Raw genomic sequence first — 12,355 nt, 5'->3', positions numbered from 1 at the left:
CTGTGGAAAACAGTATAGAGGGTCCTCAAAAAGTTAAAAATAGAACTACCCTATGACCCAGCAATCACACTATTGGATATTTACCCAAAGAATATAAAAACACTAATTCCAAGGGATACATGCACCCCTGTTTGTAGCAGGAGTATTTACAATAGCCAGGAAATGGAAACAGCCCAAGTGTCTATCACTTGATGAATGGATAAAGACGTGAGGGTGTGTGTGTGCGTGTGCGTGTGTGTGTGTGTGTGTGTGTGTGTGTGGTGTGTGTTGTGTGTGTGTACTGGAATAGTACTCAGCCATAAAAAAGAATGAAATCTTGCCATTAGCAATGACATGCATGAAGCTGGAGAGTATAATGCTAAGCAAAAGAAGTCAGAGAAAGGACAAATACCATAGGATCTCACCTGTGTAACTTAAGAAACAAAAAATGAACAAAGGAGGAAAAAAAGAGAGAGACAAATCACAAAACAGATTCTTAACTACAGAGAGCCAACTTAGAGTTACCAGAGGAAAGGTGGGTGAGGGAATGGGTAAACAGATGATAGGGATTAAGGAATGCATGTGTGGCGGTGAGCACCAGGTGACGTATGAAAGTGATGAATTGCTATATTGTACATGTGAAACTAATATAACTGGAATTAAAATAAAAACATTAAAAAAAAGGTTTTCTGGGGGCACCTGGGTGACTCAGTCTGTTAAGCATCCGACTCTTGGTTTCAGCTCAGGTCATGATCTCACAGTTTGTGGGTTCAAGCCCCACATTGGGCTCTGTGCTGACAGTGTGGAGCCTGCTTGGGATTCTTCCCCCCCACCATCTCTCTGACCTATCCCCGCTCTCTCTCTCTCTCTCTCTCAAAATAAGTAAACGTGAAAAAAAAAAAGAGGGGAGACAGTTCTAAAGTCTTTGGGAAAAAGGGTTGATATCGTTTTTGGTGTTCAGTTATGGTGATGCCTTTTACAAATCTGGTTCCATCAAAGCATAGCCATTGATATCTAAGAGCTTGTGGAATTTCTCATTATAGGAGAATTCCACTTGAAACAATGTGATTCAGAAAAGAAATCAGGGAATATCAGATTTAGGAAAATTTCTCTCTATATTAAATTACCTGTACTTCCTTAGGTCCCCTAAGATGCATTCAGATTGACAATGAAAATATGTATTAACATACACTTTTCAGAATATATACTACATACAACAGCAAAGTGGGTTGTGTGTGGGATTTTTATTTTAGAGAGAGAGAGTGTACATGAGTGGGGAAGAGGGGCAGAAGGAGAGAATCTTCAGCAGGCTCCAGGCTCAGCAAGGAGCCCAAAGCAGAGCTTGATCCCATAACCCCGAGATCATGACCTGAGCTGAAATCAAGAGTCAGACACTTGACTGAGACTGAGCCACCCAGGTGCCCCACAACAGCAAAGTTTTAAAAAGCATTCTCAGGGCGCCTGGGTGGCTCAGTCGGTTAAGCGACTGACTTCAGCTCAGGTCACAATCTCGCGGTCCGTGAGTTCGAGCCCCGCGTCGGGCTCTGGGTTGATGGCTCGGAGCTTGGAGCCTGCTTCCGATTCTGTGTCTCCCTCTCTCTCTGGCCCTCCCCCGTTCATGCTCTGTCTCTGTCTCAAAAATAAATAAACGTTAAAAAAAAAAAATTTAAAAAGCATTCTCCAATTTAGCTGATACCAAAAAATTCTGCATTTTGTAGGGTACTGGGAGCTTGTCTGGAGCCATTAATAAACCAAACCTTTTATCCCCATTTAGCTTTGTCAGAACCTGGAGGCAGGGGTTCCTGGAATCTCTGTCCCTCTCTCTCTGCCCCTCTCCCGCACCTATGGGCATGCGTGCTCACTCGCTCTCTCTCTCTCCCTCTAAAAATAAATAAACTTTAAAAAAAAAAAAAAAAAAAGCTGGAGGTAAAATAACGAGTGGTACCACTAACCTCTATGTTTAATACCACCATAACAGTTTCCAAATAATATTTTAGGTGTTTTTTCTATTTGTAAAGATAATACATATCTTTATCACTGTTGGAAATGCTAACAGAAAAATACTAAAAAAGAAACACCTTATATCCTACCCCAAAAAGAAACCACAGTTAATTTAATAAACATCATTCCAGATATTTCTCAATACAGACACAAACAAAAATAGAATACATCTACAATTCTGTATGAATAGGACGGACCATGGCATTCTACAACCTGCTGTTCTTTATGCACAGTGTTAGGTGTCTGATGTCTTTTTGGGCAACAAAATTTTCCCTCTTATGGCTTGTGTTTCATCAAAAAATGCTGATGTATTTGCAAATTCCATATTAACTGGAATATTTTAGGTTGCTTCCTTTTTTTTTTTTTTTGGCCATTATATTCAAAACTGATTACATTCCCGCACCTGTTATCTCTATGCAGTTATGTAGTATAACTGTGCAATTGTCTAATTATCTCCTTAGGAGAAATATGTAAGATAAATTGCATCAAGTGGGATTTCTAGGTCAAAAGTTTTTAAATTTTGAGCAATATTCCAAAACTTCCCCTTCAGAAAAGCTGTACTAATTTTACCTTCCCACCAACATGATATGACTACATTTCTTTCCTCATAGCTGTAGCCAAAACTGAGTTATCTATCATTCTTTTTGATTTCGAAATCTAAATTTTATTATTTTACTTTTTTATTAAAAAACTTTTTTTTAATGTTTACTTGTGAGAGAGACAGAGGCAGAGCACGAATGGGGGAGGGGCAGAGAGAGAAGGACAGACAGAATCCCAAACAGGCTCCAGGCTCTGGGCTTACAGCCCAGATGCGGGGCTCGAACCCATAAACCATGAGATCATGTCACCTGAGGAAAGCAGACGCTTAATGGACTGAGCCACCCAGGTGCCCCTATTTTTTTTTTAAGTTTATTTGAGAGAGACAGAGACAGCATGAGTTGGGGGAGGGACAGAGAGAAGGTAAGAATCCTACGCAGGCTTTGCACTGCCAGCACAGCACAGGGCCAGAATGTGGGGCCTGAACTCATGAGACCATGAGGTCATGACCTGAGCCAAAACCAAGAGTTGGACGCTTAACTGACTGAGCCATCTAGGCGCCCTGCAATCTAAATTTTAATTGCATTTCACTGACAATTAGGCTGATTTTTTTATTCTTCCCACTTCTATATTAAACTGCTTGACTATGTCTTGGTCCACTTTCCTAATATCCAAATGGCAGCTTAGTCTAACGCAAAGACTAACCATGATCTCCCTTCATAATATGGTTGGGATTATAGTCCTTGTGTTGGTAATGATTTTACTCACCACAAATACATAAAAGGAGCTGTTATTCTCAGTGTCAAAATACATCTTACCTGATCTACCCCTCGTGGAGATCTCACATGTCAGTCGCCTGAAATATTCTGGGAGATCAGCATATTCATTTCCATAGGAGATGACCTTAATTCCTTTGTCCAGCATGTTTTCTCGAAGCTTCTTGAACTCATCCACATCTCCTCTCCGAACCAGCATGAAATGTTCTAAGTCAGATTTATGCTTCACAGCCTCCAGAAAAAGGGCTTGGAAAGTGGTATCATCCACAGTCCAGCCACAGCCCAGGAAAAGAAATGACTTGTTCTCATACAGTTTCTGAATCTCTCTCTTGCAGGAAAAGAAACGACATATGAAATGACACTGTGAAGACACACGCAAGGCATGTCAAAAACAAAAAAGTCAGCAGGCTCACAACTACTACATTTAGCAGCCTGTGATGATCACTCAATGAAAATTTAAGAAGGTATATTCATTCCACAAAGGAGTCTGATCCTGTATATTCCTGTAAGTTGATGACTAGTCCAAAATTTTATCTTTACCTAGCATTCTACTAGTCTCTATTCAGGCTTTCACTGGGTTGGCACTGGTCAAATGGCTATACAGTTTATTTGTCAGACCTATGTGCCCAGAGGCCATAAAGCAATGAGAAGTTTTCAATATATCTTACTCTTTCCATTTTCTGGATATTTTCTTTTTTTGCTTTACAAACTGAACCATGGATCACCAGAGAAGATCACTCCATCACCAGATTTGCTCAAAAAAAGCTAAGACACTTAGAACATCAATATGTGTGTATATGTACATATATGTATATATACGTACACATAAAAACATCAGAAATGATTCTGCTTATGGATCACTCAATGTCAATGATGGATGCAATTAAAACCAACGTCAGGGAAAGTACAGGTGGAAAAGAGTCCCTTATGCTTTTCCTGGTCTTTCTTTTGCTGCATCATGCAAAGATACTATCATCCAGCCCTGAAAACAGCCAGTATATACCAGTCTCAGAGTTGGAGAGTTGGGGGCCAGTGAATTTTCCCCACATATCCCTGGCCAGAGAGTGTTTCTGGTGTTCACACATACATATAAACAAGTCTAAAATTTGTGTCCCCAAAAAGCAACAAGCTTTTCCACAAAGCTTTTTTATCACGCTACCTAATTTTTTTTAATTTTTGCACTGAGCAGTGTGAATAAGTGTGTTAATTCAATATAAGCCCATCCCTGTTCACACACCGTCTCCTAGAATGTATGTTCTAGGAGTGATTGGTCAGCAAAAAGGTACATAAATTGTTTTTGGCAGAGAGAGGGTTATTAATACTATAACAAACTAAAGGATGAAGAAGGGTAATAATGTATTCTTTGTATGCAAGGATGATGCCAATGACAGAGTGCCATCTGCTGGCTGTCAATCAGGAATAAAGTAAAACCCCATGGCTTGATACCTGAAGAGACGTTCCAAAATTCCGAAGATGGCCTGCACAACCACAAGCTAAGAAGCACAGAAAGAATGTCTGAACTTCCAGTTTTAACTCATAGGGAAAATGTCATCCCATGAAGACCAACAGTATATTTAGAGGTTTCCCAGGAAGGCCTTCTTGAGACCAGCAAGATCAGCACTACTCACCATAACTTCAGTGTTCCTGAGCACATTCTGATACCCTGCTGGGTGCAAGACAATGCCACTAGGATTGGTGTAGACTCCATGGATGTGTAAGACGCTCAGCTTCCGCTTCTCCTGAGCCCACTCTAGAACCTATATAACACAAATATAGCTCAACCAGGTCGGCAGGGCTGAGCACCTGCTTAAAGGTCCCCATGGGTAAGAGACTGTTTTGATGGATTAGGCTGCTGACATAACTCTTTATATCACAGGGCAAGAACGCAAAACCCAATGTGGCCTCAGTTTCCATTTGGGGTGTGGCTGTTAGGACTGATAGAAGCACGTCTGGCGATTTCTCTTTGAAAGTAGCCATCAAAAATTAGGTATTACTTGTCACCAGTTGCAGAAATGATAGGGCTCTTACCACTGGTGATATACATGACAGCTATGGATGACTGTTTCAGTAATGATCCCTAAGATATCAAGCCTCCTTGTATCCAGGCCCTGTGTAGTCCCTTTTCGCACTTACTCCAGGCTTGGCCACTGGCCTGCTTCAGCCAACGTGGCGTTAGCAAACACAATGCATGCAGCAACTTCAAAAATGTTGGCGTGAGTCTCCTTTCTCTTTTGCTGCTTTTGGAACCCAAGCTACCATGTGAAGCAGCCTTGGCTAGCCCGCTAGAGATGTGTGGCCCAGCCACTGCCTGTACCACCAGACATGGAAATAAGGGCCACCTGACACCACCCAGCCTTAGTCTAGCCCCCGGATGGCTGCAACCATGTGGGTAACCGGTAAAACCCGCAGGACTGCCAAACTGAGCCTCTAAGCCCAGCTCAGATCACTCATTCACATTATCATGGGCAAATAAAATGTTTGAAGCTCCAGCGTTTAGGGTGGTTTCTTGTGCAGCTGATGAGCAACACAAGAATCACTTCGGTCTCGCCTGAGTTACCTAAAAGGTTACCAATGAAGAACAGTCACTTAGGGACAATGATAACAATAGCCACCTGGATGCCATGGTTCCATTTACTCAAGACCCTGAGAAAGCATAATTTTATTCTCTTAACATTCTAGAGAAATTAGGTATGGGTTAGGAAAAATAGTAAATAGGCGGAGAGATACTGAATCTGAATATCACTAGGCCCCATTCTGACTACCAGTCAATGGCTTTAACCACTAGACTTCAATATGGCCCTCGTGTGAACTAAAAATACAAAGCAAATCTTGAGGTTCCGAGATGAAAATGACAAAGAAAATAGCAAGTCTGATACTAGCCTTAACATTTGATTTCCTTTCAAAACCTGACTTCAAGGTCAGCAAAATCACAAGAAATCTCAAGAATGGTATTGTAGCTACAGAATGTCTCTGGCAGAGACAGTGTACTGGGACAATGAATGCCAGTGGGTGAAACACTTTTCTATCCAAACTCTAGTTATTTGGGCTCTAGGTTGGACACAGAGACAGGTTCCTTGGAAAACAAAGTGTAGAAGGAAAATTACAAAAATACAAAGCAGGGCACATGAAACCTGGTGGCATTTTACAACCTGGTTTTTTCTTTTTTTTTTTTTTTCTTCTTCTTCTTTGATCATGTCTCTGACATCTTTTTATGGCGATAAAAATATTTTCCCTTTCATGGCTTCACCGTATTTCATCAATTAGGTAAATGTGGGTGATCTACAGAATCTCCTATTGGTGCTAGAGTTCAAATTACAAACTCAAGTGACCAGTCTAAGAAAAAAGCCTCATCTTATTAGTTGACCTAGATCAACATAATATCATGGTAAATGGCTTGGGTACAGTATGAACTATATTAATAATAATAAAAAAAAAAGGCTCTCAAGGTTTCCACTGAACATTAACTTTAACCCAGCTATCACTTTGCTTGAAAGTTGCTCTCCAGACATCATAAAGTAGTTTTCATACATTTCCAATAATGTCATGAAGAATATATCCTAAGATATCTAAATCAGTATTACACTCACCTGATGTTTGCAAATGTTAAAGAGATCTTACAGTTCTAATGACTTTTTGTAACCTTGCTTTGAAATTTGGTGAAACTGTCAAAACTCACAGAACTGAACACTTTTAAGGTCTGTGCATTTTACTTCATGTTGATTTTATCTCAAAAACCAAAAAAATAAAAATCCAACCAAAGACAAGAATCTTCCTTTCTACCTTGACATAAATACCAGTAAATGTATAATATACCAACTAGAAAATAGTTTTTCTGAAGACACAACCCATCATTAGCCCAAAGAAGAGACTAATCCTTTACTTTTTACCTTTTTCTCATCAGTAAGGTCAAGGGATTCGAGTTGTTTTCCCTGATCAGCTGCATACAGTTCCAGGAGATTATCAAAATTTGTAGTTAATACGAGGGCTCCATTTTCCATCAGGTGGAGAACTGACTGAAGGAGTTGTTTTCCAGAATCTTCCATCTTTGACTCCAAGTCATCAAATACTTCATATAAACAGTCTTTGAAAAATGTGGACCGAACATTACTAGTTCTCTGGGGAGGGATTTGAAAGAGAAAAATTAATTCTAGGTGTTTTGGTAGGTCATTTGTTTTAATAACAATTATACAGCAAATCTTTGAAGAGAACACTCTGTACTTAAAATAAGGATAAAATACTGTCTACCTCAAAGAGTTATAAGAAAAATAGGATGATACATGCCAAATGCTTAGCACAATGCCTAGCACATAATAAGTGATTGGTACTATTACATCATATGCAAAAAAAAGAAGTTCTCTAAATAAGCATTTTCATAGATTAAAAGACAGCTCTAAAATGTGGTTTAGTGTCTCTTTTTCTAATCCTGGATGCTTTTTACAGATGCTTATAGATTTAAGAAAAACTGCTTACTTTTCTCTCTGCCTGTTTTTTTTTCCCTAGCATAATTTAGGAATTCATTTACAGATATGCTAGGAAAAATACTTAGGGTATAACAAAGGTTATCAAAATTATGCATTTTGCAACTATTAAAAATACCAAACACTAATGAGTTAAAAAAAACAGACATCCTACTTCTTTACATATGGTTTATCTGAATAAGTGCTTTCCCAGGTTCATTCTAAACGTATGTAAATGTCAAGAACTAATGAGGAACTATAATACAAACCTCAGGTAGGAAGTGGCTTTATTTTTTGTAATTTTTATTATTTTTTCATTAAAAAAACTTTTTTTTAATGTTTATTATTTTTGAGAGAGAGAAAGAGAGAGAGAGAGAGAGAGGGAGAGAGAGAGAGAGAGAGAGAGACAAAAAACACGAGTGGGGGAGGGACAGAGAAAAAGGGAGACGGAATCCAAAGCAGGCTCCAGGCTCTGAGCTATCAGCACAGAGCCCGACGTTGGGCTAGAACCCACAAACTGTGAGATCATGACCTGAGCCGAAGTCAGACGCTTAACCGACTGAGCCACCTAGGCGCCCCAGGAAGGTGGCTTTATAACTTGAAAGACAAAGTGGCCCTGGGGCACAGGAATTTCAAATGGGAAGGTAACTATGTAATGTGCTACAACAAATGCCTGATCCCTATCTTGTTCCTGCAATACTATTTCAGTAGATAATATCAGAGCAAGAATTAGTTCATACAGGCGCCAATATTTCCCATTCAAACTCCAAGCAATTGCCATTAGCAGCTAGACAGGTAGATAATGAGCTCCTTCTGCTTTTCCTCAAAGTAGTCCCCCTACCTTCCTGGTTTCCTTTGTGTATCTTTCTAATAGCACAATGCTCAGAGAAAAATCCGTTTCCATGGAACCACATAAGCAGATTCGTAAAATACACTTTCACGTGCCAAATTCTTTTCCTAATTTTTCCAGGTATTTTTAAAAACTATCCATTCTTTAAAAATTATACCTACCAAAAAATGGTAAATATTTAAACTGTAGAAAAACTGGAGCACAGGGGTGAAACAGTACTTCTGTATTTGATGGTGAGACATCTTGAAGTTTATCTTGTCTATCAATCACTATTCCATGCTGTATCTACCACTAGACAGGCTTCTCATTCATCAGCGTGCTCAAAGATCCTCTTCTAGGGCTAACTAGATGCTATAGACCATATTTATGTGGCTAAGAATGTGGGTCATGTTTTTCAACTTGTCCATTTTCATTACATAATGGCATTAATAATTACATCACATACTAGCAACCCACAGACAACCAATTGGGGACTCTAACACTTTATCAGAATGAACGATCTGATCAGAAACTGTGAAGAACCTATAATCACACTTACCAAAAATATGATGCCCCTGTAATATCTACCAAAATTACAACCCAATTACCCTACAGTCTTGCAGTTCTATTTCGGGGAATATATCCCACAGATATACTTCAAACAAATGAAATGACATATACAAGATTATCACTGCTCTGTTATCTGTAGTAGTAAAAAACTGGAAACAAGCGAAGTATCCACATGTAGGAGACGGATATGGCCAAGAACCCATATAAAGGAAGCCGGTATGGAAAGATCTCCAGGATATACTGTTAAGTAAAACAAACAAGGTGCAGAACAGTACCTTTAGAACGTACCTGGGGTGCCCGAGTGGCTTAGTTGGTTAAGCACCCGACTTCGGCTCAGGTCATGATCTCATGGTTCGTGAGTATGAGCCCCCACATGAGGCTCTGTGCTGACAACGCAGAGCCTGCTTAGGATTCTCTTTCTCTCTCTCTGGCCCCCCTGTGCGCGCGCTCTCTCTCTCTCAAAATAAATAAATAATCTTAAAACAAATCTATTAAAAAAATTAAAAAAGAATGTACCTGTTAACATGGGGGATGGAGGAGGTAGTGAGGTAAGAATATTTGCTTGTATTACAAAGAGGAACACTGGAAGGATGCTCAAAAAGCTAGTAAGAGTGGTGACCTATGGGGGAGGGGTGAATGTGGGAAGAGGAGATAGACAAAGACATGGTGGGAGTGAAATGTCACAACATAATGTAAACCTTTTTACATCATTTTGATTTCTGCAATGTGCATAATACCTACTCAAAAAAGCAAAATTAAGTTTCAAATGAAATAAAAACTATAGTGATTTTAAAAACTTCCTTATTGTGCTTTGTATCTTCATTTTGTACTCTGATTCATACAAAGTCATATGATAGTATATTCTAGAGCCAGTTAATCATTACGCACACAGATAAAAACACCTGAGTATACAATCAGGTAGGTAATCATGGGTATGGAATAGTTCCTTGCTTCTAAGGAAAGAAATACAAAAGGTCAAAGCCTGGGAATAAATGTTATAGGTCATTTATTTCAGCTATCTCTTAGTTCTATTCCTTTAAATTATCACATCTTGCATATCAACACTGAGAGGAACGAGAGAGACTTCTGCAGCTGTACTGATTTCCTCAGACTTTAAAACGAACACTTCTCTCCCTGAAAGCATGTGACCCTAGAACTAAGTTTCCCACCAGCAGTCTAAGCAAAGACAAAGGAATGAAAACAAACAAGGAGGTTCCATGGTCCAAAGGAAATGCCAAACTCCCACACAATTTTAAGGACATGTTCTCATTCATTTAAAACAGTGAATTGAATCCAGTGCTACTTCATTTCCTTTTACCCTGTAACTCACATCTTTCTGATACCAGATACAGTAAGAAACAAGATCCTGACTCTTTCCAACGAAGGTTATGACCATTTATAGTACATTTACTATGTGCCAAACACTTCATATATATTATCTCACTTGTTCTTCACATGAGTTAAGCAGTATTAGCCCAGTTTTTACAGGTGCAAAAATAGATTCTGAGAAGTTCAGTGATTTTCCCAGGGTCCTAGTTCATTTAAATGCCAAGTCTGATTCTGAAACCCAAGTTCTCTGCATTGAATGCACAATGTCACCGCCTTACAAAAAACTGGCCCAGTAGACAGGTCTATTAACCCTGCCATGTTACTACTGTTAGATTCTTTTTAAAAAAAAAAAGAAAGAAAGAAAGAAAGAAAGAAAAAAAAAAGGACATTTTCAGAACATGTAACAGTAAAAAGAACATAATGCCCCCTGTAGACCCATCATCCAGTTTCAACAATTACCACACATGGCCCATCTTATTTCATCTAAGCCCTCTACCACACCCTGCCACCTTCTCCCCTTCGTGGAATTTCTTCTGAAGCGATTCCCAAACATCATTTCATGCAGATACTTCAACAGTTCCCTAAAAGATAAGGACTCCCCTTTACATATAAAACAAAACTGCAATACCACCTATCACACCTAAAAAAAAAAAGCAGTAATACGAATTCCTTAATATCAAATACCTAGTGTTCAAATTTCCAAGTTTGTGTGTGTGTCTTTTTAAAATTTGGCTTTAAGTTTATTTATTTATTTTGAGAGAGAAAGCATGCATGAGTGAGGGAGGGGCAGAGAGAGGGGAACAGAGGATTCTAAAGCAGACTCTGTGCTGACAGCAGAGAGCCCAATGTGGGGATTGAACTCAGGAACCGTGAGATCATGATCTGAGTCGAAGTCGGACACTTAACCGACTGAGCTTCCCAGGCGCCCCAGTGTATCTTTTTCTTAAAGCCTCTGGGTTGCCTGTTATTTTTTTCTTACATATCCTCTATTAAAGTGGTTTTCAAAATGTGGCCCATGGACCCCATGTATCTCTAATATCCTTTAATGAGTCTGAAAAGTAAAATTATTTTCATAACAATATTAAGGTGATTTTTGTCTTTTAAACTGTGCTGATATTTGCACTGATGGTACAAAAGCAATGGTGGGTAAAACTGTTGGTGCCTTAGTGTGAATCCAGACAGTGGAACCAAGCTGTGCCAGTGATCACTGTATTCTTCACTACCAAAGACCTACAGTAAGAAAAAAAACTCAGTTTCCCTTAAGAATGCCCTTAACGAAACAGTAAAAATTACTAACTGTATTAAACCTTGCTCCTTGAGCACGTCTGCTTAAAAGTCTGTGTGAAGAAACAGGAGCTCTGCACAGAGCACAGGTGCTGCAGACTGAAGTATGATGGCTGTCTCCAGGCAAAACACTTGTGTGGTCGAGCTGTAAACTCAACTGGCCACCTGTTCTCATCAAACGTTATTTTTACTTGAATGAATGACAGACACACTACAGTTATTCAGATTTGGGTTTTCTCAGGCAATGTTGCAAAAATAAAGTGAGCCTGCCGTTTCGAGGAAAACAACGGAGCATTGCTGTCATGGCTGCCAATGACAAAAGTTGAGCTTTCAAGCAAAAACCAGAATTTTAGAAAACCTTATTCTGCCACCATGAGCTTGACTGCTTCCAGATACCTCTGTGAGGGATGGGTGGTGTCATTAATGGATGCAATTTTGTTGCCGCTGTAGTGAAATGTGTCAGTATCTAGAAGATATATATAACTCAGCGAACCAATATTTTCCAAATGACAAATGCACGATATTGCAAAAGGGTGAAAGATGGGGGAAAGGTTCATCCTAAATGCAAGATGGCGGGGCACCTGGGTGGCTCA

The 12,355-nt window shown here is 39.4% G+C and overlaps 1 protein-coding gene across 2 annotated transcripts in view; it reads right to left on the bottom strand.

The window, feature by feature from the left end:
* The window catches only part of FAM118B (family with sequence similarity 118 member B), a 48,169-nt gene that overhangs the window by 3,919 nt on the left and 31,895 nt on the right, over positions 1–12,355 (bottom strand). For both annotated transcript variants that reach the window (XM_007082708.3, XM_007082710.3), the window contains exons 4-6: positions 7,181–7,408; positions 4,922–5,050; positions 3,336–3,621 (exon numbers count right to left, since the gene is read on the bottom strand). In XM_007082708.3, the coding sequence (XP_007082770.1) occupies positions 3,336–3,621; positions 4,922–5,050; positions 7,181–7,408 (643 nt within the window). The remainder of the gene's footprint in view (positions 1–3,335; positions 3,622–4,921; positions 5,051–7,180; positions 7,409–12,355) is intronic.

This window comes from Panthera tigris, chromosome D1, assembly GCF_018350195.1.
Source record: "Panthera tigris isolate Pti1 chromosome D1, P.tigris_Pti1_mat1.1, whole genome shotgun sequence".
NCBI classification, from domain to species: Eukaryota; Metazoa; Chordata; class Mammalia; order Carnivora; family Felidae; genus Panthera; species Panthera tigris.
This window is presented reverse-complemented; position numbering and strand designations above follow the sequence as displayed.